Source organism: Aspergillus piperis, assembly GCF_003184755.1.
Source record: "Aspergillus piperis CBS 112811 unplaced genomic scaffold BO85scaffold_8, whole genome shotgun sequence".
Classification (NCBI taxonomy): domain Eukaryota; kingdom Fungi; phylum Ascomycota; class Eurotiomycetes; order Eurotiales; family Aspergillaceae; genus Aspergillus; species Aspergillus piperis.
Window position 1 is genome coordinate 1450325 of NW_020291598.1, and position 15247 is coordinate 1465571.

Sequence of the window (15247 nt, forward strand, 5' to 3'; positions counted from 1 at the left end):
GGATTAATCGTTGTGTGTACGGAGTACGGAGCCACTCATCAAATACTACTAGTATACTAGGTGGAGTGACAGAAGAGACGAACGGGGAGATGCACGAATGGGAGAAATGGGATGAATCAAATTTAGTTTTATTTAATCGTGTATATCATCACCAGGAGAGGGAAGATGGGAAGTGACGAGGCTGGCCACCTCAGCTGCCACCGACTTGTTCATACATACGGGAAGAGTCCACTACTAGTCAGGAGTGGTGTTGCACCACAGAGTCTGGTTGGTTGGGGGCTCATGATATAAGGAGGCGAAGTACGGGACGGCAGAATGAAGTCGATGGCACAGCATCGACCTGGGAACTTTACTCATAAAGTAAGCTCATTCTCTCGTTCGTCCAGTAACAGCTGAGGCGTTTGTGATTTGAATCTTTCATCTGCTTCAAATTTCTTTGGCTGCCAGTGAGTGTGGGTGTTCCACACGTATCACCTTGTTCAAAGTACTTTTCAACTAGTATTCGGAGGTGGTTGGTGGTTCTGAATGAATGAACCTTCATTCATGACTCTGTTGTTGCATCCTGCGGACACGACGCCACCGTGGGTTATTTTCATCATTGTTAGTTATATAGCTGGGATGTGGGGGGGAGCAGCATCATCATCAGCTTAGAACTTGCTGATACACGGGAATATCAAATTATTATAAAAGGGAAAAAAAAAAAAAAAGGAAAAAAGGGAATAAATATCAGCTGCTGCCTCTGCTGATTCACAATCTCATCCGTGTCATCATCATCATCATCCTCATCCTCATCCTCATCATTCATCAGCTGGTGAGTAACTAACTATATAAAGGGTTAAAAAACGAAAAGGCAGTAATATGACTGAATGTGGTTTAGACCAGTGATTCTCACGCGTTTCCCGTCGATCGGCGACCGCCAAATCCGCCCTTCCCAATCCATAATAATTTCCTGGCATTCCGTCAGGCAGCTCATTCCACTGCATCATCGATCGGCTCTCCCTGCTTCTCTCGATTTCTTCTTCCTCCTACTTTCTCCTTCCTACCTCCTACTCTTCCATCTAGAATTACGACCTCTGCCATAAATGTTTTACCTCGCTTGAATGCCTCTGGTACATCAGAAAGGGAGATGCCGTGGACTGTGACAAACTCATTCAAGCGGTACGTTGTTGAAATCATGCCCCTGCTCCTTAATTCCCTTATCCCTTGGTTGCCGCCACTCCCAACTAACACGCTCCCCTCTTGATTTCCCCCCCACGCAGAGGTCTCATGATGAAAACTTACGGACGGCCACTTTGGCGCGTCTACGACGATGACCAACGGCCTGCCGCCAAAAAACGACGCGTCCAATCCGGCAATGATTCCGACGAAGCCGAAAATAGCATCCAATATGCCATCCGCGAGTCTTCCGCCGCCATCATGTCCAGTCCGTCGCGTCGCAATTCTATTCTTCTCTCCGAAGGCACGCAGGAAGATGATCTGTCGACACCCCCATCTTCTCCCCCACCGCGATTAAGCCCCCCTCCCGCCAACACGCGGAAACCCACGTTTGCCTTCCTGAAGCGTAAACAGTCCGCCACCAAGGATGCCAGCAATGGCACACCTGTCACGAATGGCACCACCACCACCACCACCACCACCACCACCAACGGCACCACCAATGGCACCCCACTCACCGAAGTCAACTCTAACAGCGTGCGCGCCTCGGTGGACCCGCCCAAGAAGAAAGCGCCGCAGCCGCAGCAGCCGCCGGTTTTGAAGCAGATGCAGATCGACCTGGGCCACGAAGTACGGAGGACGTGTGCAACTTGTGGCATGGAGTACGTGCCGTCGAACACGGAGGATGCGGCATTGCATAAGAAGTTTCACGATATGAACTCCACAGGGGTAGATCTGGGGAAGGCCTTTATGCGGGCCAACGCATCACGCTGGGTCTACGAAGCGACACGGTTTGACGAGGGATATGTGGTCATTGTGGATCGCAAGGCATCGCCGACCGCGAAGAACCAAGCGAAGAAGGTGCTGGAGGTCATTTGCAAGGAGCTGTCATCCCCGACGATCGAGGACGAGGTTCTGTGGAGTCAAACGGAAGCGCCCAAGCATCTGCAACAGAACGGGGTACCGGAGAAAGTGGACCGGTACAAGGTGTTTCTGCACATGAAGGACAGTCGATGTGTAGGGGCATGCTTGACGGAGCGGATTTGGGAGTCACGGCCGGTCAAGAAGTCGGCCGTTTCGGGCAATGGACCGGACTCGTCGGTCACGGTGGGAGAGGAAAGGCACCCGGCCATCGTGGGCATTTCGCGCATATGGACATCGGGCTCTTCACGCCGGAAAGGCATTGCCATGGATCTGTTAGACTGCGTGGTGAGCAACTTCATCTACGGGATGGAAATCCCCAAGGAGCAGGTGGCGTTCAGCCAACCGACCGAGAGCGGCAAGGGGCTGGCGCAGTCATTCTTCGGCAACGAAGAGTGGCATGTTTACGAGGAAAGCTAAGACGACGACGATAGACTACGGAAAGAAACAAGAGATTGCATTTGATTTCTTTTTGCATGGTTAGGGACTGACGGGGGAGGGGGAAGACCGACGGGCGGACATTGTTTTCGTGATACACGGGCGAGTTGATACCCAGGCTTTCTCGGGCATTGACCTTCGAGGGAGGGCTTTACTCTTGTGACGACCATTTGTGATTGCACGCGTTCATTCGATATCTTTCCTTTTTATCTTTCTCATTTCTTTTAACTGACTGTATAACTGGAAGAGGTGTTTATTGGGAGGGTCCGTCGGGTTCCGCGTGGCTTGGTATATTCTTCGACTACCGATCTACCATTCTTCACTGTACCATATATATCCTTATTTCTTTTTGTTTTTTTCATTTCTTACCCCCGATATTATTATCTCTATTTTTTTTTCCCCATCGATCTATCCATGTTCTCTTTTGTTTTCAATATGTGAGTGTGAGAGTGACCGTGAATATGAGGAGTGAAGAGAGGGCAAATACGACCCAGGCAGAATGCAGCATGTGAGAACTACTATTTACCGACATATACTATACTATGTATGCACATCTAGTAGTTCATAGTAGTCTATGAACCTTGTAGTGGAAGCCGCGGAACCTTGAAAGTAAGAGCCAAAGGGAACTAAACTAGGACTAAGCAGTAGTAACTAATTAAATACTAAAAAGTAAGGTTGTGGCCGAGTCTCTTTCTCCAGTTGTTGACTTGCTTGTCTTCCGCTACTTGCCCTCTCCGTCTCTCTCTCTCTCTCTCTCCCTCTTCCCTTCCTTCCCACTTCTTTTCCATCAATCCTCCTTTCCTTCTTCCTTGCTCTCATGGTCAGTGCTGCCCTTCTCCTCCGCGATGTCTGGATTAAATCCTTTCCGCCCTAAGAAGCCCGAGAGTGAGTCCGTCCGGCGGTTCCGGTTCCTGCGCACCGTTCGTCGCGTGCTGGTCGGACGAGATGGACGGAGCTGTCCCTGACCCATGATGCTGACCTTCTCCATCCCAGATACCACCTTCGCTGCTCCTGCTCCTGCTCCGGCACCTTCTCTACCTCAGTCTCTGCCTCAGCCCTCCTTCACCTCGTATCCCTCGAAACCCGCTCCCTCCGTGACCTTCCCTTCCACCTCGTTCCGCTCTGTCCCTCGAACCCCTCCCGCATCCTTGACCCCGGATCCCGACGATACGGCCTCCTCCGATGACCAGTCTACTTCGGACCCCTTCCACCAGCAGTCGTATGCGACCGATGACGATGGAGAGGCGGAGGAAGAGGAGGACATTGATGAATTAGATTCCAAACGCACCTACCAGGTCGCTCACCTACCTTCCCGGGACGATGATCGCTCCCTGCCATCGATCAGGACCGTTCCAGACCCAGCCTTATCCTCCAGGAGATCCGCGCCGCCCGCAGCCATTACTCTCCCAGCGCAGAGGAGCACCCAGGATCGTCCAGTAGACCCGGAACAGGCTGGCACGCCTCGCGATAATGCGCCCGTAGCTGGTTCGAATGTGTCGACGCGTTCATCCACGTCTTACGGAGGCACCCGGACGCCCGACAGCAGCTCCACGGATGTATCTCGACCGTCCGACCTGCGTACCGGTCCAGCTACTCGAGCTGGGTCGGGCTTGACCCCATCATTAGATCCTAGTTCACGTCCTCTTGCCAGCCGTCCAGGTAACAGGGACCGGATACCTCCGCCTCCGCCCAAGAGTCATCATGGGAAACGGATCGCCCCTAGCCCTGGTATCACACCCTCGCTCGCCCAAACTACCCCTGGCAAGACGACCAACCGCTTCTCTTTCCATGGCTCCCCATCTGAGCCATCATACTCCCCCCGACCCGCCCAACCAGGGTCCGACTACTTCTCCGCAAAGCCCAAAGATGAGCCGCGGTCGACTGAGCAGTCGGCGGAGTCCCTTCGGCGGAGTCAATCGCAGCATAAGCGACCGCCAACTCCACCGCTAAGCCGACGACACAGCCAGATGAGACGGTCGAAGACCACAATGTCCAAAGTCAACCCATTGCGGTTATCCATTCATGTGGCACAGGACTCAAGCGCGGCATCATCGTCATCATCTCCGCCGCCCAGTCCAGGCGGCTGGTCTCTGAACCCATCACGAACTCGAGAGTCTCGCGCGGGCAGTAATCCGTCCGAGGAGCCCATGCATACTGCGACCTCAACCCTGCGCCCGGAACCCTCTGCAGCCGCACCAGTGTCGCCCACAGAAATGTCACATCCGACGTCAACAGGATCGTCGACGAAGCGGACTTCGCTTTACAACCCACTTCCCCCACCTCCGCCGCCGCGACGCTCTCGCGGATCCAGCAACCACAGCATTGACAGCACTGGTCAGAGTCTCCGATCGGGCAGACCAGCCGACGAGACAACAGCGGCACCAACAGCGCCAGTAACACAGGACGAATTCGTCCCACATCCATCAAACGCGCATGACATTCTGGCCGATTTGACCCGGTTACAGAAAGAAGTAGACGATTTGCGCGGGCATTACGAGAGCCGAAAGGCCAGCCAATAGGCCCAGCCCAGTATGGGGCTTGGCTTGGCTTTGTTTTTATCCTTATCTCACTTATGTTCTGCAGCAAGAGCGAATGAGCCCCAAGATAGGCATAGGTATCGTAGGGAGTGAGAGTGACTGAAAGAGTGTACATGGGCACGTGAACGTGAACGAGTGATGAAGCATAGCGCTTGGTTTTGTTTGGTATTCGTTCCTTTCTTGAGTAAAGTATATGTTTCTGTTGGGTCAGTGAGGTATGCAAACTATGCATGTGTTGTACTATTCTTGATTCAATCTCGAGAGACTTTGGTCAACTCCTTTAGGGCCGGATTGGGTCCGTGTGGTGGCCATAACCACCAGACAAGAAGCTTGACTGCAGACTTGCACAAAGTGTCCATAGTTAGCACGTACTACTACTAAGCTGGTAGCAGTGCTCTCCAGCGCAAACTATTCAGTCGTTTCATGAAAGGTATGCATTGTAATGGATCTCGTTGATCAATGGAATCAATCACTGAGTTGATGGAGTTCAACGACCCATGATACTAGTAGATGGCACATATCTCGCGTAGCCCATGTATATGATATACTACTACAGTCACACAACTAGGTCACTAGTTTCTTACACTTTATATGATTTAATAGTCACAGGTACTACTAGTACTTTATATCTACTGAGTACCAGTAAGTATGACATCCCTCAATTCCCTTCTCTGTATATCGAGAGAGAGAGAAGCTGGGCATGCTATCCCTTCACAGGAGGATAATATACTGAATATAAATTTGATTACTTAAAAATCAAGAATGGAAATGGGTTAGTTACTCCACCACTCTATTTCTCTGTCATGATAAAAATCTCCACCACGATATCAAGAACCGCAAATAAACCCCTCTAGAAAGATTCAACAAGGAAAAAAAAAAAAAAGGTATGTATAAGGTATTATCATCCCAAGTACAACTCCAACGGCAAATCATGATACATCTGATAATCCAACTCCACACTCCATTCCAGAACAAAGAACTTGACTAGCGCCACAACAGCCCTGGAACTTAACTCTCCCCTCTCTCCACCTACTTCTTCTTCTTCCACTTGCTGGTGAGGAACTCTCCAGAACATGGTCTCATCGAATGATACTATACTATCTGACCCATCACCAGTCCTTCTTCTTCTCCGCCCCTCATACCACACTGCCGCTATATCCGTGACGATGCGCACTGCGTCCCCGGAATTGCCGCTCCCGGCTAACACGGCACCCGCGGCTAGGTCGGCCATGCTGCCGTTGTGGACGAACTGGGCGTCCCAGCCGCGAGCGATGAGATGGTCTGCGTGCGTGGAGACGGTGGTGCGGAGGGTATGGGCGAGTTGGGCGCGGTAATGGTTCATGCGAGGTTTGGCGAAGGCGAGGAGGATGTCGCGGAGGCCGCGGTGGATGGACCATGAGAGGGAGGACCATGGGAGGTAATCGAGGCAGGTGTTGAGAATGGTGGCTTCGTGGGGTGGGATGTGTAGGGTCACGGAGTGGGTGGTAGTGGTGGTAGTGGATTGGTGGCGGGGGTGGGATTCGGTACTGGGGAGGGACAGAGTGGTGAAACTGGATTCTAGCTCTGAAGATAGGTCGTAGGCATTGTCCTCGGTGACTGGCTTCATCAATAGAAGATCGACTTCATTGACGTTACCTCCAATCATATTATAGAGGTGTCTACTACCGTGGGCGCCGCCAAAGCCTCGCACGATGTGTTCGAGAACCCACCTGCCTGATGCTTTGCGGCCGGGGAAGGCGCATTTGAATGGTGGAGAGGACGCGGGGCTTTCGATGACACCGGCTAGCATGCGCAGACAGCGGTCGACACGGACTTCAAAGGTCGGAGGGTAGACGTCTTTGTTCAGAGTGTGCGAATCGTGTGCCGCGAAGTGGACGTGTGCGGCGTCGCCAATGGGCCATTCGACGTACCATTGTCCGCAGTAGGAGGCGTATGCGGCTCGATGGCCAGATGCGCCGCTGTGTCGGAAGACTGGTCGAGCATTGGTTACGGTGAATAGAGCCATGAGGGTTGCGCGAGAGATGACCGTGCAAGCTGTTAGCTTGTGCTTGGTGAGAGGGCCTCGAGGGAGGCTATCCCAGGTTGGCAGCTGGACTGGCGGTTCTCCCGAGATGGTCACGACGTGCTCAGTCTTGACGAAGCTTTTGGTAGAGACTAACGAGCCGGTCTGGGAGGGCTGTTCCAGGGTGGTAGAAGGTGGATGAATGACATTGAGCAGGATAGACCATGCAGCCTTACCTGTTGGCTGCGCGAGTGGCCGCCGACTGACATGAACGGTCTTTCTGCCACAGAGCCCGCATGGCAGATTGGCGTTGATTACAGGCCCGACAAGAGGGGGCTTCACGACTCTATACCATGGTACATGTGGCTGCCAGAACCGCCAGCGGCCCAGGTGTTGTACATCTCGCAGGGTGTGGAAGGGGTCAGTCTGATCGATGATCGTCCCGAATTGGGTGACAATGGAGCCCAGCCCTACCACCGTAACGGCGAGAGAGAGCCAGGTAGCCACTGTTGACGTGACATCCATTCGGAGGCTAAACCCAGCAAGCAGCTGAGCGATGATACTCTTGACTGACATCGAAGGCGAGCTCATGATCTCTGGAGGGGCCTGGGATAAGTATGTTTGAGGGAATGGTGAAGGGTTGTTGCGCTAATGCATCTGAGCGTGTCGGCTGCCAACCATCGACCGCCGTCGTCGCAGGATCCGAGTGTATTCCGGCTGAGAACACCATCGATGCTCATCTCCGCAAATAGAATGCATGCTGGTTGCGCTTGGATTCCCTTCACAAGGCTTTCCAGCGTCTTGCATGATCGCAATGACAGGACGATGCGATTCAGCTCCTCCAGCTTTGAGTGCCGCTACGATGCTGCCAAAACCAGTGTGTTGGCAGGCACATGAAGGCCTTGAGTGGCCTCTGAGAATGAAAGATGTCGAATACCAAGATCTATGTAATTTCTAGTCCCAAGTGAGGTCCCGAGATTGTGCGGTGGCCATCATGCGTTCTACTTTCTCCTAGACTGCTCGTGGAGCCCCATTGTCAGGCAAGCTGCAAGAATGGCAGCACATCCTCCAAGTCTCATGACCCAGCTTGTGCTGGTATCCCAAGGCTGTCCCCGTGGCTTCTGCAGTGCCTTGAAGATGAGGCTGCCTATCGCACTGGAAATGATCTGGGGGAAGGAAATAGCGACATTATGTAGACCAAGGACGACACCAGCTTGATTTACTGATTTTTCTTCCGGCCTTCTTGGTTCGTCAGATTCCTGAACATATGGCAGAATACTTGCTCCTTCTACTTCGCCGGATCTCTCTCGACGATGTGCCGGTCGTCCGGGGTCCTCTTGAGCAATCTCGGACGCGATAAGGGCATAGGGTGCCCACGCTGTGACAGCCCAGGCAATGCCGATTATTCCAGTCATCACCGACGCCTGCCCCGGGGAGGAAACAAAGAACGTGCTGAACATGCAGATGGCAAATAGACAATGAGAGAGGAGCCATGCACGGCGTAGTGATAAACCAGGGATCCTCAACTTCAATCGAAAGCTGCTTGAACTGGTGTTCGCTTCAGCTGCCATCTGCCTCTCTGAAGGAACCACCAGCATTGGCAGGATGATACTCGCTGCAAAGGACACTAGTGCATTCACAAGCATCGCTAAAGTACCGATGCGTGTAGCATCCTCCCATACCTTGTTGATCTCATCATCCGATAGATCTTGATGCTTTTCAAGATAGGGTTCACATACAATTGCCCTATGTAAGTGGTGGCGTAGAACAAGAACGAAAACCACCCAAACCATGCTGCAGCCTGAATGATGTAGACCTGGCGAATGCGCAAAGGGAGGCGATGAACTGATTCTTTAATGGACTGAAGCAATGATACAAACCCTAGACTGGCAGGTGAAGACGGCTCCATACGCGGATCCTTTTCCTTGATATAAGCGCAGCCGATGGATAGAGTGATTGCTAGTGAGACGCTGGCAATTACGCTGATCCCTTTGAATTGTGTATTTCCGAGGAATGGAATAATGTTCGGCAGATTCAACCCGCCAATGATGAAGCCGAAGATGTTCCCTGCGCTGACATGACGGCTTGCCCAGGCATTTGCCGCTTCCTGCTGATGAGCCGGTGCATTATCAACGATGAAAGCCCGGGTGGCTGCTTGAACTGTGACAGGAGCGTCAGAATTACGTTACAGGAGAGCCAAGATAGAGTGAATATCATACCAGTGTTGATGGCAAAGTCTTGGCAGTACATTAAAAGTGTTGCAGCCACGATGACTGCAGTTTTGGCTTCACCAGCCTGGGCATCAAGGCCAAACAAGCCAAATAGGCCACCCACTAATTCTCGCACCCACGCCAGAGCTAGCAGGCAGATAGCCAAGAGTACGCCACCGAATACCATGAACGGCTTTCGCTTGCCCCAGGAGATGCGGCAATTGTCACTTCGGATGCCAATGTAAGGCTGCACTAGAGTGCCTGTAAGGGGCCCTGCAATCCAGACAAAGGCAAGCAGCGCTTTGCTCATTCCTAGAGATAGAAGATACGGCTATAGGATAAGCGATGTTGAAATTAGCTACTGATACTTGCTTGATTTCTCGAGGTTTACAACTTACTGATCCACTGGAATGCTGGATCGAATAGACAATCTGAAGACTAGAAAACGGGTTAACAAAGACAATAGAGCAAAGAATTGCCATTAAGTACTCACCCTCCCATGGCTAGGGTCAATATGAAGAGGTATGCGCTGCTCTTGGATGCCTCGTCAGGGGAAGCACCTGGCGGTATATGCGAGTCCGGCGGCACCCATCCATCGCGGATGAGAGGTTCCGCCTCGTTGCTGCGCTCCGTCATGAGAGCAGGAGATCGGGCATCTATCAGTCTCTTTGCTAGCAGTAGAAGAGCTATCCAACTTCAAAGTTGATGGAAATAAATAGGAATGATAGCTGAGAGGGTGGAATCGATAAAAGGAGGTTGTTTACTTTCTCCGGGCTCGGGGCGGAGTAAAGTAAAAGTAAAGTAGAGCCATTAATATCCCCAGGCATCAAGAGGATTCCATGGACGGGACTGACCGCCTGATCCCGAATAGGCAAAGATCTGTTGCAATTACCATAACTAGTAGTATTTACATGCAGCAAATAGACTGGTTTCATGATTAATATTAGATCGAATAGTGAGTGAGTTATTGGGAAAAGTGTCTTCTGTTTGTGGAGCATGCTTAACGCATGTTAGTAAGCAAGATTATGCTGTAATTGCTTTTATCCGGAGAGTACTGTACTGTATGTAATGAGTAGTATATCAAGGAGGCTAATTCGGATGTGTTTGATAAGAACCGTAGTAAGTAGTAGCAGTGGAGAGTTATCATATCCATGTAAGACGCTACATTGCCTTTCTCATTTCTCGTTTATCGTTGGTGAAGGACACCTTCAGCCGCGGGCCCACTCTTTCGATAGCAGGGGAATATATATCTAGATAATAATATCTATCTACTATGCAGTACTAACTCAATATTAATATCCAAAGCTTCGAGATTTTTCCATGTCCGATCCCTGACTAATGGTGTCATCGAGATAAGGATGGTGAATATCACTAAGACGAAGCCGGTTAGGCTTCCGTGATGATTGAGAGGTTCCCGATGACCCGAAGTCATCAACCGCGTCCTCAATCCCCACGTCCCTCGCTCCTTCCCCTCTTCTGACTTCTTGCTGTTCAGTGCGTGACAGAGTCGTCTCCGGAACTGCAAGCGCGAGTATCAATTCGCCATAAGTAACCCAAGGCCGCTGTCCAGCGTGAATCCCCGTGTTGCAAAACTCTCATTCGGCGACTCGGTTCTAAAGCATCTATATTCTTCCGGCCATGGCCCACAACACCAGTGCCCCCCGCATAACTGATGCGACAAAAGGTACTGTCCACAACCATGGCACTAGAACTCTTCGAGAGCACTCATAGCTAACACATCTCAGTATGGACAACTCTAATTACAAACACTGCCTACCTGTCGGGGCTACTGACCCTGGAATACTCCCTCCGTAAAGTCGGTTCGAAATATCCGCTGATTGCTCTCTACACGGACTCCTTCCCGGCGGAAGGTCATGCTGCTCTTGATGCCCGTGGAATCTTGAAGCAGCGTGTCCCTTATCTTCTGCCTTCAGTTCCCAAGGACTACGTCAATGATGTGCGGTTCTATGACTGCTGGAGCAAACTTACGCCCTTCTCTCTTGTGGAGTATGAGCGTGTTGTGCAGCTGGACAGTGACATGATGATTCTCCGCAACATGGATGAGTTGATGGAGCTCGAGCTAGACCCTCCAGCCCTGGCTGGGACAGGGAATCGCGTTTTTGCCGCCAGTCATGCTTGTGTCTGTAACCCGCTGCAGAAGCCGCACTACCCTCCTGATTGGTATGGACTATCCATCTTTCCATTCCCGAGTCCTACGAGGACCCAACTTATCCGACAAGTAAACCAAGACTAATGCACCATTGTCCAGGATTCCATCCAATTGCGCATACACATCCCAGCATGCCACCCCGGATGTCGCGCAGATAGAGGGCGCATCACCCACGGCCGGGCTGGGTATCCCCAACGGGGGTCTCCAGGTGGTCAATCCGTCCCACGAAGTCTATGATAAGATTCTGGCGCAGCTGTCCTCATCTGCGACCACCAGCTATGAATTTGCCGATCAATCCCTGCTATCAGATGTGTTCTTTGGGCGATGGGTGGCGCTGCCATACATTTACAATGCGCTCAAAACCATGCGGTGGGAGGGGATTCATGACGCGATCTGGCGAGACGAGAGCGTCAAGAATATGCACTACTTGCTCAACCCCAAACCGTGGGATGAGAGCGAGGCTGTCCGGTCGGGTCGCGAACCTCGCTCAAGCCGGGAAGCGCCACACAGCTGGTGGTGGGACATTACGGAGGAGAGAGTGAAGGAGGAAAAGGCCAGAGGGGTGGATGACAACTTCTAATTTTTTTCTTTCCCATCTTATTTTTCAACTTATGTTTATGTTCCCCTTTCTCGAACAAGTGAATGCCGCAACGCCATCACAGTACATTAGACCTGTCACCATACGAAACCAATGCCACAATAATAGAGTCATTCTTCGAGGGTCCAGATGGAACGGGAATGCAAGTATGGCGTACATTCATTCCAGGTTGGGGTGAGAGGGGTGTAGTGGGAGGCTGCATTCGGAACCCGACCATTCAGGCTCCCAGGTGTCGAGCCCCGCGCCTGATGTTGATTGGTTGGTGAAGTGCCAGCGGCGGGTGTGACGTCAGGGGCTGCCGGGGAAGACACTAAACTCGTTTGGGACCATGGCAGAGAGTGAGTGAGTGAGTCGAGTTCAAGCATTCATCATTAGTACTACGGAGTACTGGACTAGTCACAATCACCTCCAGGGGAAAATGCCCCCTCCGAAACCGCGGGGAACTGACGATGGCTTTCCGAAACATCCACTAGAAGACGCCTGGAATGGACCTGCATTGAGGCTGGGAGATAGTATTCTAAGAAAAGAAAACCAAAAAAAAAAGAAAGAAGGCGAATCTGCTTCAGATTGAAGGTTTGAATGAATGGTGCTGGCCCACCGACAGCCTCACTTTCATCACTGACCCGTTCATTCATTCATTTACTTCCCTCCTACTAACTACTACTACTGCCACTACTTCTACTACTACTTACCCTCCTGTTACTATTTAGTCCACATTACTACTACTACTACCACCACCACCAAGCTGGCTTTGGACCCTCCGCACCCAAACTTAAAAAAACCCCATTGCGATCTCCCAACTCTTACCACGGATCCCCCCCTGTCTCTTATTGTTACGCGACTTGGTTCATCATAAGTAGACCAGCCAATTCACTGCCCCGCAGATCCATCCGTCTCTTCTCTCAAACCATCTTGTTATTTGCTTCCCTAGTCTTTCGCATCCAGATCGACACCCTTACCGCTGCATCTCCTTGAAGGACCACACCCTCATTATATCGCGCCATCTACATCTATCGTTTATTGCATTTCACTTTGGGCAGACGTCCCTACATTTTGTGAATATTCAACTTCAACCGAGCTTTATCAGGACAAGATGACTACTCCCACTCTGATCAATCTCCCTCCCCCGCCATCGGACCCAGTGACTCCATCAGACATGGGGCCGTAAGTTCCCCAGCTTGTTCAAGCTTTCATTCTGAATGTGTCATGCAGCTTTTCGCCTTTATCTTCATTTCTCAGTACCATTATCAGATCAGGCTGACAAGAAGTTTGCGACGCACTAGAGGGACCCCGAACTCCGGCACGACTTCGTTGTCGGCCTTGTCTACAACCGCCATTAAAGATGGCCATCAGGGTCAGCCTCTTCCCCACGGTCGTCACGCCCACCACTCCCATTCCGCATCTGCTACATCCACTACCACGCTGGAAGCAGAACGCGCCGACCGTATCTCGCGTCTAGCAGGCCTGGAACGAGTGGCCACGGCTCGAGCGGGTGGCACTCCACAGCCCTCGGGCATGATGGCAGGGACTCAATACCCCGGCTACTTTGACAGTGGCTCTGGGATCAAAGAAAGAAGTACGGTAGGTAGTGCCAGTGCGACAGGCAGCGTGGGCGCCCGCACGACCTGGGCCAGTGGCAGTGATGCCTTCGATGCAGACCGAATGAGCGAGTACCCGGAGGACGGGACGTCCAGTGTAGGCAACTACAGCGATGAAGGCGACGCTAGCCTGGTGGCATTCGGCGAAGGTGCCAGTACCATTAGTGGACCAACTTCACATCCGCTGCTGAACCGAACATCGTCGGGACATCGACCTGCCTCGTTGGGAAGCCCTGGAGTGAGCCGTGCGAGCGCATTCGCATCCCACCATCAGCAACACTCTGGGGAGGGCGCGATGCTGCTGTCGACCCAGTCGCCGACCGGATCCGTGACACCAGAACCTACACAAGATGCGCGGATGGTCGATGGGATGACGTTTGACTCGGATGTGATTGACACCACGGTGAGGACCCCGCGATTGGCCACTCCCGCTCAAGGTGGCGAGCAGCCGACTTTTTGAGTTACTAGTTTGCTTTCTTTTCGTAAGTGAAAGAGGGAGACAGACAAACAGACAGACAGACCGATGGCAATAAGGTCGGGTTGTCAAAAGGATAGGATTACGGGCGTTGCTGCCAAATATTTCCAAGCTTCAGTTAACTTCAAGGGTTTTTCGGCATTGTAATTGTACGGAAAAAGAATGGACATGTTTTTGCTGGACAGGGGGGAAAGGAGGATATGATCATTATTGGCGAGGGAGGCTTTTGTGGGCTCTGGTCATTTATTCTACATGGTTCTCTAGGACGAGAGAGAGAGAGAGAGAGAGAGAGAGAGGGAGAGGGAGAAGTCGGGATATCAATGAAGATTTACTTGTAGAATAGTTAGGTAGCAGCGAGTCATTTGCTTTTATTTATTTATTTTTTCTTCCAGGTTAATTTGGTTGATTTGTGCAGCAATTGAAAATGCCCACCAGCCAGTCTTGACGAAACTACGATGATGTTAAGTTAATTGGGATTAGATTAATCTAAGCATTACGGGTCCAACGAGGAGGATCTCCATCCCGACCGGAGCAGGACCAGATTGACTCCAACAGGCGAATCGGGGCGAATCTTCTTTTCCTTCACAATTGCCAAAAGTCTAGACTCCCGGGATCTCTGTTATTTGTTGTTCCTCTAGCAGTTGCTTCCCATGTATGGCAGGACGCATAGTAGTCATCTTGTTAATCTGGAAAGTAAATACCCAGTCCCTGCAAGTAGTAACAAATTTAAGAAAAAGTAGTAGTTGGGGAATAGAATAAATGGAGGCGAAAAACGAGCAACATTTCAACTGGAACTTGGTGAACTGGGGCCGAGATCGCCCAATGGGGAGGGGGGATTCCATCGTGGGTCCCTTCAGCCTTTCACTCCCTCAGTCTGGCTTCTCTCTCACTCTCGGCGCCTCTTCTTCCTCTTCCTCTTCTCTCTCTCTTCCTCTCTTCTTCCTCTTGTCACCTTCCCCACCCCCTTCCAACTTCCTTTTCCCCCTCCTCCTCCCTCCAACCCCGACTGTCTTCCTGTCCCTGTCATTGCTGGCATTGACTTGTCAAGCATCGAGAATTCCCCCTTTGGAACCGGAGACTCGTACTGAGGTATTCGTTCAATCCCGCCAAGCTTCGCTGCCATCCACTTTTGAGTCTTTGTGT

General features: G+C 51.5%; 6 protein-coding genes across 6 annotated transcripts; 4 read left to right on the forward strand and 2 right to left on the reverse strand.

Annotated features, from left to right (window-relative positions):
• Nucleotides 1–1126: 1126 nt before the first annotated feature.
• Nucleotides 1127–2496, forward strand: BO85DRAFT_370778 (ESCO family N-acetyltransferase; the record flags this gene model as incomplete). Its single annotated transcript, XM_025655972.1, has 2 exons — nucleotides 1127–1158; nucleotides 1260–2496. 2 exons carry the CDS (start codon nucleotides 1127–1129, stop codon nucleotides 2494–2496), a joined length of 1269 nt encoding a protein of 422 aa, XP_025516125.1.
• Nucleotides 2497–3359: 863 nt separating this feature from the next.
• BO85DRAFT_438396 (uncharacterized protein) lies at nucleotides 3360–5033 on the forward strand (the record flags this gene model as incomplete). Its single annotated transcript, XM_025658666.1, has 2 exons — nucleotides 3360–3399; nucleotides 3508–5033. 2 exons carry the CDS (start codon nucleotides 3360–3362, stop codon nucleotides 5031–5033), a joined length of 1566 nt encoding a protein of 521 aa, XP_025516126.1.
• An 890-nt stretch (nucleotides 5034–5923) lies between these two features.
• On the reverse strand, nucleotides 5924–7875 carry BO85DRAFT_298189 (uncharacterized protein). Its single transcript, XM_025655320.1, has one exon. The coding sequence runs from the start codon at nucleotides 7642–7644 to the stop codon at nucleotides 5953–5955; it is 1692 nt and encodes a 563-aa protein (XP_025516127.1). The 5' UTR covers nucleotides 7645–7875; the 3' UTR covers nucleotides 5924–5952.
• Nucleotides 7876–8054: 179 nt separating this feature from the next.
• Nucleotides 8055–10199, reverse strand: BO85DRAFT_513928 (putative sucrose transporter; the record flags this gene model as incomplete). Its single annotated transcript, XM_025664723.1, has 5 exons — nucleotides 9757–10199; nucleotides 9662–9701; nucleotides 9273–9594; nucleotides 8829–9213; nucleotides 8055–8799 (listed from the first exon to the last, which is right to left on the reverse strand). Exons 1-5 carry the CDS (start codon nucleotides 9897–9899, stop codon nucleotides 8055–8057), a joined length of 1635 nt encoding a protein of 544 aa, XP_025516128.1. The 5' UTR covers nucleotides 9900–10199.
• A 521-nt stretch (nucleotides 10200–10720) lies between these two features.
• On the forward strand, nucleotides 10721–12155 carry BO85DRAFT_449311 (glycosyltransferase family 8 protein). Its single transcript, XM_025660138.1, has 3 exons — nucleotides 10721–10947; nucleotides 11009–11444; nucleotides 11533–12155. Exons 1-3 carry the CDS (start codon nucleotides 10902–10904, stop codon nucleotides 12011–12013), a joined length of 963 nt encoding a protein of 320 aa, XP_025516129.1. The 5' UTR covers nucleotides 10721–10901; the 3' UTR covers nucleotides 12014–12155.
• A 605-nt stretch (nucleotides 12156–12760) lies between these two features.
• On the forward strand, nucleotides 12761–14396 carry BO85DRAFT_298213 (uncharacterized protein). The gene is made up of 2 exons (XM_025655321.1): nucleotides 12761–13195; nucleotides 13315–14396. The coding sequence occupies exons 1-2, from the start codon at nucleotides 13125–13127 to the stop codon at nucleotides 14087–14089; spliced, it is 846 nt and encodes a 281-aa protein (XP_025516130.1). The 5' UTR covers nucleotides 12761–13124; the 3' UTR covers nucleotides 14090–14396.
• Nucleotides 14397–15247: the final 851 nt, after the last annotated feature.